At 35.8% G+C, this 15772-nt stretch overlaps 1 protein-coding gene across 1 annotated transcript in view; it reads left to right on the top strand.

Annotated features, from left to right (window-relative positions):
- trim66 (tripartite motif containing 66) overlaps positions 1-8330 on the top strand; it is a 36250-nt gene extending 27920 nt beyond the window's left edge. Inside the window, exons 13-18 of the mRNA XM_056461472.1 lie at positions 1780-1954; positions 2041-2726; positions 2806-2926; positions 3082-3156; positions 3242-3394; positions 7261-8330. Of these exons, the coding sequence (XP_056317447.1) occupies positions 1780-1954; positions 2041-2726; positions 2806-2926; positions 3082-3156; positions 3242-3394; positions 7261-7506 (1456 nt within the window). The 3' untranslated portion in view covers positions 7507-8330. The remainder of the gene's footprint in view (positions 1-1779; positions 1955-2040; positions 2727-2805; positions 2927-3081; positions 3157-3241; positions 3395-7260) is intronic.
- Positions 8331-15772: the final 7442 nt, after the last annotated feature.

Genomic DNA, 15772 nt, shown 5'->3' with positions numbered 1-15772 from the left:
TTATGACCTTAATCAGATTAAATTAATCAAAAACCACTGTTTACATGGTAGACTCTTAATCAGAGTATTGTCTTAATCACATTAAAATCGGATTGTTGGTGTCCATGTAAACGTACTTATTGCTAGTTTTGTGGTGAATAATTCATCTGTGCCTGCCATTAAGAACAAATAAATAGTTTGCCCTTCTAATCTTTAATTGAAATCTGAAAATGCACTTCCTGTTTGTTTTCAGTTAAATTATCAAATTACGTATATCTTAGGAATTGGACGTGGCTAACATATTTAACCACGCCACTCCAACTGTCAGTTTTGACAACAAACAGAAATGGTGAGGAGGAGTCTTTCTGAATAAAATACCTACTTTACTACATCCAATCAGCTGTCAGTAGAAAAAACAAGCCACAGCCACTGTTTTGTCATTTATTATTCAGCTTCTCTAGGAACTGTGTCACAATACGAAAAAAATAATGGTCGCAGCTTCTGGTTCATGGGGACTTTAAACATTTTGTCTTTGAGTGCCACCAAATGCCACCAATTTCAACAATTCAGAGCATGCGAACAGTAGCTGGAATCTCATTGGTCGAACAGTTTTTAACATGGCACCTTAAAGATAATAATAATAATAATAATAATAATAATAATAATAATAATAATAATAATAATGATAATAATCAGAGGCTTTTTTTAAACACACTATTATGCCTGGTGTTTAGCATGTTGGTGTGCACGCTTACATTGGTGCCCTATGAAGCATGAATGAAAACAGTACTGCTAAATGTCTGCAGTGAGCTGTGCATGTGAATGAATCTGCATTTTAAACAGGTTGGATTAACTAATGATTTAAACACCAATTCATAAAGACAGCCATTTACTTGAACAAATCCTGAACAAATCAGACAATTTAAGAAAGTAATAATAACATTTTAAAGTGCAACTGTAAACTTGTAGTACCAGGATTTATGGCTGTATCTAATATCTAATACTAAGCAGTTATTCTGATGGAAAACCACAGTGAGCCCCTAGAGAATCTCATCTGTTGGCAACAGTTTATTTATAAGCGCTTCTCATTACAAATATGGAAAGATATAATTGACTGAAACTGAGCCACACCAAGACACCAGATCATAAAAGAATACAGCTCTGCACTTCACCCTGAAACACACAGAGCATTTATTTACAGTATGTGATAAGTCATACTGTGATTTAAGTTGTGTTTTTTAAATTGTGCAACGTCTTAAAGCAGAGATGCCCAAACTAGGCCCCGCTGGCCAAAGTTGGCCCATTGTAACCTTTGCTTTGCCCCACCATCCCATCTAAAAAGAGAGAGAATTTTGGGGAGGATTGGGGTTAATGCTTTTAATACACGTTGTCATTTCTAATTTACCATAACCTTTCATTTGTTACTTTATTTTTAGACTGCAAAAACAAACTTAAATTAAATGTTTCAATTAAATGTTGTAAATGAAGGCAGGTGCAGCTTGACTAGCGTATTTGTATTTAAACTCAATGTTATAAATGGAATTCTTATGTTTTCATTATAATAGGTTCATTATAAAATGTAAAAAAATATATATAATGGATTAGTTAATATGCTTAAAATAATGTTTTTTATTTATTTTTAAATAAACGAGGAACTTATTCATGGAAACTTTGTAATACAGCTTGATATATTTACCTTTAATCAAGCCCACAATCAAGTTTGCTTTTTGGCGCTTTATAAAAAGTTTGGGCACCCCTGTTGAAAAGTTAATTTTTTATTTTTGTTGTTGGTTTCTACAGTGACAAAGAAGCCTCGGATGGTTCCAAAGTTCCAGTTGTGTGTCTTCAGCGACTCAAGATCCTTGTATCACGACATCCACCACAGAACCATCAGAGCACAGATCCATCTTCTCAATCTGGCCTCAAACCTGAAGAAACTTTTTTGAAGGTGCTAGAAAGAGAGAACGCTTCTCAGGTATCACTTTAACATTGATGAAATGCTTCTCTAGAAAGTTTTATATCACCCCACAGTTCATAATAATCTTTTTAATGTCCGTCAAGGAAACTTTGGATAAGGAGTCAGTTCAGGCAGAGGACAATGTGTCGCCCACAGAAACGCAGCTATCACCGCAACATCTGCATAGCTGTGAATCATCTGGCTCCCTTGAGGACTCTCAGCCTCCTGTGCAAGAATTTTGCAATATAAACCAAGAGTCTGATGCGCTATCTGTTTCCAAAGATCTTCCAAAGATCTGTTTCAAAGATCAGGTCTTACAACCTGACGCTGAGGAGATACACTCGGATGACTCCCCATCTGAACTCATATCAGCGACAGGCTCTGATTTCCAAACAGAATCTACAAGAGAAGCAGATGTGGAATCAGAGCTCCCTCAGGAATCCGAACAGCAAGTCGAATCTGAATTGGATGTGCTTTCAGAACAGCTTCCAGAATCAGTGCTCTCCGAACAGGAGATGGAATCAGATCCAGATTCCACAGCTAATGTGACTCTGAATCTTGAACCAGAGTGTGAATGGGAAACGGAGCAGCCGGTTTCCCCACAATCTTCTGGGTTTGAGAATGTACCAGAACCTGTTGTTGAACATCAGCCTGCAGAGGAAAGTCTGGAGATCGAGAATGAGGATTTCTGTGCAGTCTGTCTCATTGGAGGAGATCTTCTTTGTTGCGACCGTTGCCCGAAGGTCTTCCACCTGTCATGTCATGTCCCACCGCTTCATAGTTTCCCTGTGTAAGTCACTCACCCTCTTTCCTCACATATCCCCTGTGAGTTTACTGAAACTAACTTCAATCATCTTGGTGTTCCTCAGAGGTGACTGGATTTGCACCCTGTGCCGGGATGTGGAGCAGCCAGAGGTGGAATATGACTGTGAGAATGTCCAGATGTCCACAGGCACGATGCCATATAGGCTGCCGGCGTGTGACCAGAGGGTAAGTGAAGGGGATGCCGCATCTCATCTGGTCTAGATCTGATTAATCCTGTGACCTCAGAGAACAAGGATGTCTACATCCAAAAAAAAAAAAGTTCCTCCCTCTGGAGATTTGCAGACTGTCTAACAATAGATGACTTGTCTGTTTGATCACAGAAATGCGAGAAGTTGACATTGCTGATCCTCAGCAACATCCTCAGCGCTCCGTTCCATGAGCCTGTCAGCCCTCTGGTAATTCTAAAATGAATTTTCTGATTTTAGGTTTGTGGGTGATACTTTATGTCTAACCGTCTGTTTGTTTTGTATCTATTTATAGGCCCGTCATTATTATCAGATCATCAAGAAGCCAATGGATTTGTCTGTCATTCGAAACAGGCTTGGCAGCAACAGCCACACACACTATTGTTCCCCACAAGAGTTTGTGGCTGACGTCCTGCTCATGTTCAAAAACTGTGCCAAGTTTAACTACGTGAGTGAAATGCATTATTTTCTTAATCTATTTCCTCTGAGCCATTAGCGGTGAATATTTAATTTCGGAGCTGATTCACATTCAGACCGCGTGCTGATGTAATGATTATGCATTACTTTTTTAATATCCCGTTTAATTTAGCTGGAATTTAATTTTTAATAGATTAAGCTAAAAAAAAACAGCTTCCGTTTCTGTTCATTTCATGTATTTGCATTGTATAATAAATGAAGTTCTGGGCGGAGGTTCAGGAGGAGCTTGCTCATATAATCATTTACATTTAGTCATTTGGCAGAAGCTTTTGTCCTTACAATTGAGGAGACATGCAGAAAATCAACACAAAGAGGCAGTACACACAGGAAGTGCTAATTATACAAAGGAACTGTTAGTGTTCAGAGATTAAATGCTGGTGTAAGGGAGTGTTTTTATATTATTTAGTTTTTTTTATGGTGAGTAAAGAGTGTTTCTACAGGTGGTTTGTCAATCCCACTCACCTGTGTGAAGCACACCATAAATGCATAGTTTTTTTGTATGAGTTTTTTTCATGCATTTTTTTTTTGTAAAAATGTGTCAGTTATAAATGTGCAAAAACTGGTGCAGTCTTAGTTAAAGTGTCAGAGAGATGAAAGAGTGCATTTTCTACAGGTGGTTTGTCAATACCACTCACCTGTCTGAAGCACATCATAAATGGTATAAACACACATCATAAATAGAGTTTTTTCATGCATTTTTTTTGTGTAAAAATGTGTCTGGTATAAATGTGCAAAAACTGGTGCAGTCTTAGTTAAAGTGTCAGAGAGATGAAAGAGTGCATTTTCTACAGGTGGTTTGTGAAGCACACTCACCGGTGTGAGGCACACTCAGTTTGGGTTGTTGTGTGGTCAATCATGTCAATAATGTCAGTCAAATCACAGGATGTATAAGCAGCTACTTGCCTCACAAATCTATCTTCATTTCTTGTACACTAGCTTACAGTATCAAAACTTTGTGGCTTTTTAGCAGCACTGGTTAAAAATAGGGGCACAAAATGAAGGCAATATGGCAGGTCATTCAGAAACCTCCCACCAGATCCATGTGCCAGCAGCATCGCATCACTCTTTAGATTACTCACTGGATGTTTTCGCTAAATTTGAAAAACTTTTGTGCGGTAGATGTGATTAAGGTGAATTCCACACATTCACAGTAAACTGGTCACACATTACACGTCATTCATGTCCTCCAGCAGAAAACCCAGCATTATTTTGTTAAGATGAAGTATGTTCTGTAGATTCTGCACTACTAGTGTCACCTAATGTAAGTATAGAAGTAAAGCACATGTTAAGCTTTGGGTGAGCTTTCCCTCACAAAAAATTATGGGAGTTTTTTTTAAAGAATACTGCAGTTTTAGTTAACTTTTGGAAAGTGCAGTTTTTTGGACACGAAAAAACTGTTATTTAAATATTTTGCAGTATTACTGCAATACAACTGAAGGACTACAATACAACTAACTGCAGTACATCTACTGCAATACAACTGAAGTACTACTACAGTACAAATGCAGTACAACTACTGCAATTCAATTGAATTACTTCTACAGTACAAATGCATTACAACTACTGCAATAGGACTGAAGTGATACTACTACTATAATGCAGTACAACTACTGCAATGGTACTAAAGTACTACAACTACTATAATGCCGTACTGCTACAATACTGCAAAACATAATAAAACTAAAGTGCACTTTTAATACTTATGTACCTATAGTAGTAGTATCACTTCAGTACTTCAGTACAGTTAGTTGTATTGTAGTACTTCAGTTGTATTGCAGTAATACTAAATAACAGTTTTAACGTGTCCAAAAAACTGCACTTTCCACAAGTGAACTAACTTTAGTTAACTAACTAACTCCTTTAAAAAACTGCAGTATTCTTGTACTGCAGATTTTACTGCTGTTGAACTTTATTGCGTTATAGTTGCTGTTGTACTGTTCAGTTCACTGCAGTTATTTTTTATTATTTGTTTTTGCAAATAAACTCTAAAATTGTAATCAGAAAATTACTTGAATACAAAAAATATCCCTGAAAAAAGTACAAAATATTCCTGGAAAATGTTGAAGAACAAACCCTTTGGAACACAAGTACAGTACAGTTCTTACCACACCATTGGCATATTAGAGTATAGCAGCACACGTGCAGTAAAGACAGAGTTCACTTGTTTTACTTCAGTTTACTGCAACTTGTACTGCTGTTGAACTGTATTGTACTGTATTTGAACTGTGTTTATACTTCATGTTGCAACATTTTGCAATTGTATTTTATTTCACTGCAGTTATACTTCTATATACTGCAGTTATTTTTTGTAAGGGTTGTTTCTCGGTGGACTTTTAAAGATTGCAACACATACTGTACTGTATATCTCCCAAAAATCCTGAATTCAAATAATCTGATGATGGATCAAGTGGTATTCACTGCAGAGCCACATGGGCAGAGCTGAGCTCCAGCAAGGGGGAACTTGGGCTCCCACTCATTGAGCTCCAAGGTGAGCTCCACCCAAGTGGCTCTGCTGCGAACGTCTTTTCTGATGAATTAAAAACTCCAAAATGTTTCCCATTTATTTTGTGTGCCTTATGTATGAGATGGTTAGCCAAATGTTTCTATGTGTGATTTTTAAGGCTGAGACTTAACAATCTAGCACCAAAATCTTGTTATTGGTTGAGCTGGAAAAGTGATTGAAAGATTTAATTGTGTTCGATGGTGCTCAGAGGCTCAATGTTCATCTTTTCACTTTTCATATTATTCAGTAAAAGCTTCTGGGATAAACATACAAACATTTTTAAAGCAAGGTAAATTTACAAGCAAAACTGTTTTAGCATATATCTATAAATGAGCAATATCACACGAGTAGCAGTGTGATTTGGCTGTTTATCGGCACTGGTGCGGCCGAGTGCCTTTATACAACTGTTCGATGGCATAACCATGTGTAAGAGGCACTACTTTCTATTAAGAAGAGGAACTACTGAGAGTTTGTAAGAGGAACTTCTTTCTTCCACCATTCCTTTACATCTGCAGCTAAAGTCAGAACAGCAGAAACCATTGCTCATTCAATAATGTCACTTTAGAGATAGTATTTGAATGATTCTCTAGTGTAGTGTATAAAGTGATGACAAAACAGATGATTTTGCTCCCATTTTAGAATTCTAAAACTGAACGGCATGAAATGACATCAATCTACAGAGATGTCACAGTATTTCTCTGTTGCAATCGGGAGATCACAAAATTACTGTGGTATAAATACAGCACTACAACATACAAAAGAGAAAGATCGACTTAGAAAGTAATTTACCTGTTTAATAATGATTTGATCAGCTGTAGTTTGGCATTACGCTGTTTTCTCTAAGGTCTTATTATGCGTCTTTATCGTCATCTTGTGGATGAACATCGTCAACCGTCTTTGCTCAAAGACAGGCTAATGGCCACTGATGCACTGTCTCTCAGAAATTATAAATATTTTAAAATAGGCACTATCCTTATAAATAAACTGCATAGCTGCAATCTAAACAACTACATTCTCAAATGAAAAAGCCTCAAAAGTACATTATGTTGCCCAACAGCAGCAATATTTGTCAAACTGTAGAGTGTCCTCTGCTTGTTGCTGCATGTGGGCAGAGTAAGGGTGAAGGGTGAAGAGGCGGTATGAGTGCTGTTACTGGCAGAATATCGCACTGCTATCAGCACGGGTACAGCAATTGAATAAAAATTATTCAATTATTCAGTACCTTCAGGATTACAGGACATTATCATGTATAATGCACTTAAATGTGCAGTTTATGAACACTCCAGATCTGCAGAAACTCTAAAAGCTTGTCTTCATGCTGTTTGTATCTCCAGCCGGACTCAGAAGTGGCTCAGGCCGGCCACAGTCTACAGTCCTTCTTTATCTCTAAACTGAGGGAGGTGTTTCCAGACCTGAGCTGTCCTGTCCAGGAGGAGGAGGAGGAAGATTCGGACACTGAGGATTACGAGGAGCTGGAGAGAGCCATGATGACTGGTTTCCCATGGCCAGAAAGAAAAGAGCAGAGCCACAGAAAGAGGAAGAGGAGACTTTCTCTGAACAGGAGGAGAAATCACTTTTAGCTGTGCCTCTACACACACACACACACACACACATATATATATAACATGTACAGAGACATTATAGAATCACTCCATCTTTTTAAAAATAAGATTCATGTTAAAATACAGTAAATGCTTTTTTTTTTCATTGTTCTAAGGACAGATCTTAGTCATTATAACCAGTTTATGTGTTATGCTGTTATCTGTAGCTGTGAGAAGGTGTTATAAGCCTATATCTCCAAACTTTGCCTAAAATCTTGCACTAGTATTTATTCCAATGCTTACTAAATTGTACAATCAATTTGATAGCCAACTGGTTGCTGGCAACTGCTTTTTAGTAAATAGCGATAAGCAGCATTAATTGATAATGTTATATAATTGTACTAAATCCCATTCTTTTTAATCCAAAAATCCCTTGTAATAAGGTACTTTTCCCTCTTGTTTACTGTGATGATTTTATTGACCTGTAGAGGGAGCACTTCATATACAGTAGCAACATATTAGTTCATATTGGACTTTTTTTGGCGGCAGGAGGAGGTTTGTAACGTGACTGAATCCCGACGACCCCTTTCTAGTATAAAAGAGGGATGATATTAAGATGTTGCTGCATTACTGTGATGTTTAAAATGATCTTTCAAATGTTTATTGACTAACGAGACAGAATTATCTATAATCTTTTCCCAGGCGAGTGGAACATTTTTTAGTCCAGCTTGTTCCTCTGTGGGTCACATACAGGTTTGATATTCGTGTCTTCTAATTTTGTAATAACGCTTTTAATTGCTGTGCAGATCATGTTAGGTCCTCTTTTAATGCTGTTTACTATATTTAGCTGGATTGTATTTAGTCTGAAATATATAATGTATGGTGTAAACATGTGGTTCAGAGGTTGTTATTTCCATCTCATACATCAATAACAACATTGCCTTTGTCTAGGGGTTTAAAAATCAGACCTGAAACCTAATTTAAATATACAGTCAGTTATGAAACTTAAAAAGCTTTGTGTTGGAGTCACTAAAGAAATATCTGAGTGCATTTTTTCCCCCTCTCAAGGCCTTAGTTTTGTTGCATTATCGACAGTAGCTGCTAGAAGTAAATCTGTTTTATTACAAATTAATCATACAATCAAGTGATAGATTTTTCAAAAATAACTGTAACTTCTTGCTTTGATTGAAATGTACAAAATTTAAATAACATCTAGAAATGTTCTCATTAATTTCAAACATCTTTGTTGTGTCAACAGATTTATCTTTCTTAAAGGGACTGCTCACCACAAAAAGAAAATTTTCTCAATTTAATCACCCTCAAGGGGTTCCAAAACTTTCATTTTTTTCTGTTGAACATATATACGCACGCACGCACGCACACACACAAACAAATGAGGGATGAGTAAATGATGACACATTTTTTTTTTATTTTTGTGTGAACTATCCCTTTAAACATACAGTTGAAGTCAGAATTATTAGCCCCCCATTGATTTTTTTTTTCCTTTTTAAAATAGTTCCCAAATGATGTTTAATAGAGCAAGGAAACTTTCACAGTATGTCTGATAATATTTTTTCTTCTGGAGAAAGTCTTATTTGTTTTATTTCAGCTAGAATAAAAGCAGTTTTAATTTTTTAAAAACCCATTTTAAGGTCAAAATTATCAGCCCCTTTAGCTCCTGTTTACAGAACAAATCATCATACAATAACTTGCCTAATTACCTTAAACTACCTAGTTAATCTAATTAACATAGTTAAGCCTTTAAATGTCACTTAGAGCTGTATAGAAGTGACTTGAAAAATATCTAATAAAATATTATTTACTGTCATCATGGCGAAGATTAAATAAATCAATTAATAGAAATGAGTTATTAAAACTATTATGTTGGTGGTTCATTCCGCTGTGGCGAGCCCGGATTGATTAAGGGACTAAGCTGAAAAGAAAATGAATGAATGAATTATGTTTAGAAATGTGCTGAAAAAAATCTTCTGTCTATTAAAAAGAAATTGGGGAAAAAAATTAACAGGGGAGCTAATAATTCCGACTTCAACTATATGTAATTGAAGGAATTGACTTCTATTTTTGGCAGACCCTGTTACACCTACTGTATTTTTATTGTTAACAGCAAGTAGTAAAAGATTGTGTCTAACCTGGACAATTCAGATGCCAAAAATTCAATACTACAGTAAATAGAAACATAAAATGTAAATATGTTACATTTTAAAGTATAGGCTAACATTAATGTGATTCATTTTGGTTAAGCTTATAGATTTAAATTTTACTAACACTGCTTTTCAAACGATCCAGGAGTTCTGAGGAAATGTGGAAAAGCTTAAAACAATGTGAAAACAGTAAATAAATAATCAATAATTTTATTAAAATAAACACACATCAATATATAATTAATAATTCATAAAATCTGATTAAAATGTTTTAAAAATGAATAAATACCACAATATATATTTTTTGAATTACAAAAAATTAAAATATATAGATGATCCTAAATTTTGTTTAAATAAATAAACCAAAAATACAGCTAATTCTAAATTAAGTTAAATGCAAATAAAGATAATAAGATGATTAAGAAAATAAAATGGATCCTAAAAGAAAATATTCAGATCCTTTTTAATGTTTTAGATTTCAGGTCTTTCACACAAGAATGATCTTATTTGGGGGTCTCTGGAATCTAGGTTAACCCCCCTGATGCAAATCTATTTTGTTAACCACCTATTGTGTGTATGATTTGTAAGAGGTTACTATAATTTTTAAGATTTATATGATTGAATTAATTATTTTTTTCATCAACTCACAACCCCCAGTTTGGGAATTACCTGATGCTATTTAATACACCATGTTAATAACAAAGAATGCAATGTATTTTCTTCCTCTTTGTGTTTGTGACATCTAAGATAATCTTAAAAGTAATCAAAGAGTAGTCGGTTACAATAAATGTGTAATCAGGTTTTGTTACTAACTTCAACTTCTGTCAAGTAATTTGTAATCAGATCTACCCTGCACTGTTTATAAAAAAACTGATATTTATGGTCATATAACAAGGTCATAAAGTGCCAAAAACTCTAGATTGTCCTATAAACACACACTCAATTGACTCATTTAGCTTTAAAAGCGCAGCATTCATTGTTTTGTATAATTCCGTTTGAAGTGAATGGTCTATTGATGGGGTCGAAGAGCCCTGACACACTTATGACTCAACCTGGCAAGTGGTACACAAACACCAGGCCTCCTCTGAAAACACCTCAGTTCCAACTACATTTTCTAATTCAATTTCACATGCACAGAATTGATTAAAACATCGTGTCAATGTTGAAAGCATTACTTGTGGAAATACAGCTCTTAGCGCATGAGAGTCTGAGCTGTGAGCGGTGTTGCTGTTGGCCAGAGTGGGGTTTGTGACTCATTGGTGTGAGCCTGTGAAACGCTGGAACACGTATTAAAAGGGCTTCATCCCGTAGAGCAGAGGCTCAGAAGAGATTCTTGAGGCTGTATTGTTGCATGCGGAGTTCTGACAGATTAATAAAGTCTGGCCGTCCACCAGCACGGAGGCCACAAGCCAAGAAGAGGGCCCTGGGTAATTTCATTATAAGTGAAAAACATTCGGATGACATCTCCGCCGGCCATGCTAAATCAATCTGAGCTTTTTCCACTTTCTGTTTGATATGTGAAAACAAAATGCATATGTCTTGTGCACCAGAGAAAGAGGACACTGTTTTTGTTCAGTATCTGCAAGATAAAGATTCTGCAATCAAGCCTTTCGCTTAGTGTGACTAATTTGATTAATGACTAGCCTATTGCCTTTTTTAAACAGTGTCTTCAAATAACACTCAGTATAGAAAATAAATAAAAATGACAATTCATTAGGCCAAAAATACCAATAAAGCATCAAAGAATTGTATGTAAGACAGTTTACAATGTGCCATATTTGGCAGAACCCAGGTGAATATTCTCTCATGTTGGATGTTTTTTCAAGTCGGTGGGCGGGGGGACCGCACTCCTACGTCAAGTTGCGGTCGCTCTGAAAACCGCTCAAATTGGTCCACCGTTTTTATGTTGTTAAATTTGAGGAAAAAAATACTGGGTGTGTTTATTACACCCCAATATGACTGTCTATACACTACATCTACACACGTCTGTCCAAACAGCTTTAAAAGTAGATTTTTCACCATAGGTGCCCTTTAATGCACCTTTCGTCTGTGTATGTGCAAATCTTACTCTACCTGCTGACCAAAGTGTGGTACTGCTTTGCTCCAACCTTTAGTCAAACTTTCTAGATGAACTTTAGTACAGTTCACTGAAATTCATTAGTTTATCTACTGCATCCACATTAAAGTTCATCTAACACATTCAAATTAAGTAAAGTCTACAAATTTGCCAAAATTTGTTAAGTTTACAAGCATTTTTTAGGTAGATTGAGTGATTACTTTTTACAGTGTATATTAACAGTATAACGGGTGACGCGGTGGCACAGTGGGTAGCACAATCGCCTCACAGCAAGAAGGTCGCTGGTTCGTGCCTTGACTGGGTCAGTTGGCATTTCTGTGTGGAGTTTGCATGTTCTCCCCATGTGGGGTTCCTCCGGGTGCTCTGGTTTCCCCCACAGTCCAAAGACATGCGCTATAGGCGAATTGGGTAAGCTACAGTAAATTGGCCATAGTGTATGTGTATGATTGAGTGTGTATGCGTGTTTCCCAGTGATAAGTTGCAGCTGGAAGGGCATCCGCAGCATAAAACATGTGCTGGATAAGTTGGCGGTTCATTCCGCTATAGCGACCCCAGATTAATAAAGTAACTAAGCCGAAAAGAAAATGAATGAATGAATTAACAGTACACTCTCAGAAATAAAGGTACAAGAGCTGTCACTGGGGTGGTACCTTTTTGAAAGGTACATATTTGTACTTAAAGGGTCCTTATTAATACCTCAAGGGTACATATTAGTACCTAAGAAGTACAAAAGAGTACCTCTTTTTTAATTATTTAGGTACTAATATATACCTTTGAGGTACCAAGATATACCCTTTAAGTACAAGTACAGTATGTACCCTTTGAAAAGGTACCACCCCAGTGACAGCTCTTGTACCTTTATTTCTGAGAGTGTGTAACTATTGATTTGGCCATATTTGACCAAATTTGGTTTGAAAAAAATTGACTTAAGTTAAAGCATAATTGAATAAATTATGATATTTATATATAATTTTTTAAAACTTGTATAAAAAATGTCCACAGACCCCTATAACACGTCTGGAACCCCAGTTTCAAGTCCTGTGATCTAAAAAAACACCTTTTCCACAATAAAAGAACATTCTGTTCAATTAAAAGATTCTATGGATGTTAAAGGTTTTCTTCAAAGAGCCATCAACGCCAATAAAGGACCTTTAATTTTAAGTGTTCCTCAAACCGTTCCTTGAGTTAAAGAGACAGTAAGTGAGTTTTGATGGCATCTAAAAGGGTGATTATCTTTCTTCAGAGACATCTGATTTTTTCCCCTCCTTTACAAATTGAGTTTCCTTGAGAAGGTACTGTAATTCTTAACCCCAGCAGACACTTCCAGGCTCATCTTAACTGACAGCTTCCTGATGACACTTAAATCAGATCAGTGCCTGGTCTGTTTCGCTGGATTCCCCCAATACCTGCAGGATTACACCCCTGATTGCCTTCTTAAAGATGGGGGATAAGAGCAGAGCCCCCACAAGGCCGCGCTAAACACAGACATGATGCAATAACTCCACTGGCAGCTTTTAAATCCCCCTTTCCTCTTCTTCTCATGAGATACAGCTGGCCTCATTTCCCCTCTTCAGCTTTGAGTACTCATTTATAATGACTCTTAAAAAGAGGTCAGGATTTCATGTAGTTTAATGGGCATTTTTTTGCCCAATCTTTTGTATGCACCCTTGGAAATGATTGTGATTAGACATGCAACGGCATTGGAAATATGTAGACAATTACAACAGTCCATCTAGAATGTGCAAGTAAATAAATGGCATGTTTTAAAATGCTATAATGAAATCAATATTCAGAGCTTGGCAAGTAAGAAGGTATATAGTCTTATTATAGCAAATGCATAATTTTAGATTAGATCAGAAAATATTAGATGTGGTTTGATGGAACAATCATTGTGCTGAAAATGATCAATGATTTTATGACCAAAAACAAACACGCAAAAAAGCACATTAACATGGTTTGCTATGCTTTTACACTGTAAAACCCCATAAGTTAAGTTAACTCAAACCATTTGAGGAAACTGATTGAAGTTTTGAAACCAAATTGTTTGAGTACTGTAAAGTTATATTAAGTCATATACACTTATTATTTGAGTTGATATTGTCAAACATTTAGAGTATGAGTAACCTAAACATGGTTAATTTTATAATTAGTGTGCTTTTTAGAGCATACATATACCGCTAATGTTATAACTTTTTTTTGCCTCCCTCTTCTCTAATGTATCTTATTTCTTATATTATATTATATTATATTATATTATATTATATTATATTATATTATATTATATTATATTATATTATATTATATTATATTATATTATATTCTTTCTACCTCTGGTCAGACCTGTCTTTCCCTGAAATGTTGATATTTGTGTATAGTCAGGGGGTCCAATTTCACTACATCTAAAATTGTCATTCATTCATTCATGTATACATTCATTCATTTTCTTTTTAGATCCTTTATTAATCTGGGGTCGCCACAGTGGAATCAAACAACTGACCCAGCCAAGGCTTGAACCAGTGACCTTGCTGAGGCAATTATGCTACCCACTGCGCAACCGTGATGCCTAAAATTGTATGTGACAAATAAAGGCTTTTCATCATCATCATCATCATCATCATCATCATCATCATCATCATCATCATCATCATCATCATCATCCTAAAACAGTTTAAAAAAACTGTTAATTAAGAGTTTCTGTATTTGTAATTCACAAGTGTTTTACGTTTATTTACGGTTGTGATTTGCGTTATGGAAGCTTGATCTCTGCTCGGTCGACTTTTGATGTTGAAAATTCAACTCTACAGTTTAACAAAGTGACTTTTATTGATATTTTTGTATTTTGAAATAATATAATACAGAAGAAATCATATCGAGAAATAATAAGTCTGTAAAATAACAGATAATGTACTGGCCATTTATTACAAGGTTTTTGTACTGTAATTTACACTACCAAACAAAAGTCTTGTCACCTCTCCAAGTTTTAGGAACAAATAATTTTCTCATTTTTTCATTTGGAATCAGAAGTTGCTTATATAAAAAGGCAAAGGCCTCTAGATTACGCTTATTTTACCAGCATAAAATATGATCATGCCTTGATTTCTAATTAGGACAGCAAGGTCTGACTTTGCTTAGACAAAAGTCTTGTCACTTAAAAGAAATAATGTACAGTAAGAATATAAAGTCATGGTGCAGTGGAAAAATAATTAATATTGTGTAAGACTCTCATGAGGTTGGGGAACTGCATCCATACATCTCTGCAACAACACAGATAACTTATTAATAAAGTCATCTGAAATGGCAAAGCAAGCGTTCTTGCATGACTCCCAGAGTTCATCAAGATTCTTTGGATTCATCTTCAACGTCTCCTCCATCTTAGGCGAAGACATGCTCAATAATGTTCATAGGTGGTGACTGGGCTGGCCAATCCTGGAGCACCTTGAGCTTCTTTGCTTGCAACTTTGACGTGAAGGCTGAAGTATTAGAAGGAGCACTATCCTGTTGAAGAATTTGCCCTCTCCTGTAACGTAATGGGCAGCACAAATGTCCTGATACCTCAGGCTGTTGATGTTGCCATCCACTCTGCAGATCTATCGCATGCCCCCAAACTGAATGTAACTTCAAACCATGATTCTCCTGATTTCTGAGACAATCTTGGGTCCATGCGCGTTCCGATATGTCTTCTGCAGTATTTGTGAGGATTAGAATGCAGTTCAATAGATCATTCACCAGAAAAATCTACATTCTGCCACTTTTCCAAATGATCAAAATCAAGTGATAAAAATCAAATGATAAAATGATCATCAAATGATAAAACTCAAGTTATTATTTGTTGCTCTTTCAACTGGCATCGACGACAAGACTTTTGTCAGATAGTGTACAACACCATCCCACACAATATATTACTTTAAAATGTTAACAAAAGTCTAAAAGTAAAAGTTTTTTTAAAAATTCACGTTAAAAGTTGTTGGAAGAAAGATCAAGAACCCTATGCAATTCAAAAGCATAAATAAATGGAGAAAATAAAACCATGAATGACAAAATATTCAAAACTGCTAATTCACAAATA

Source organism: Danio aesculapii, chromosome 7 (assembly GCF_903798145.1).
Source record: "Danio aesculapii chromosome 7, fDanAes4.1, whole genome shotgun sequence".
Classification (NCBI taxonomy): domain Eukaryota; kingdom Metazoa; phylum Chordata; class Actinopteri; order Cypriniformes; family Danionidae; genus Danio; species Danio aesculapii.
This window is presented reverse-complemented; position numbering and strand designations above follow the sequence as displayed.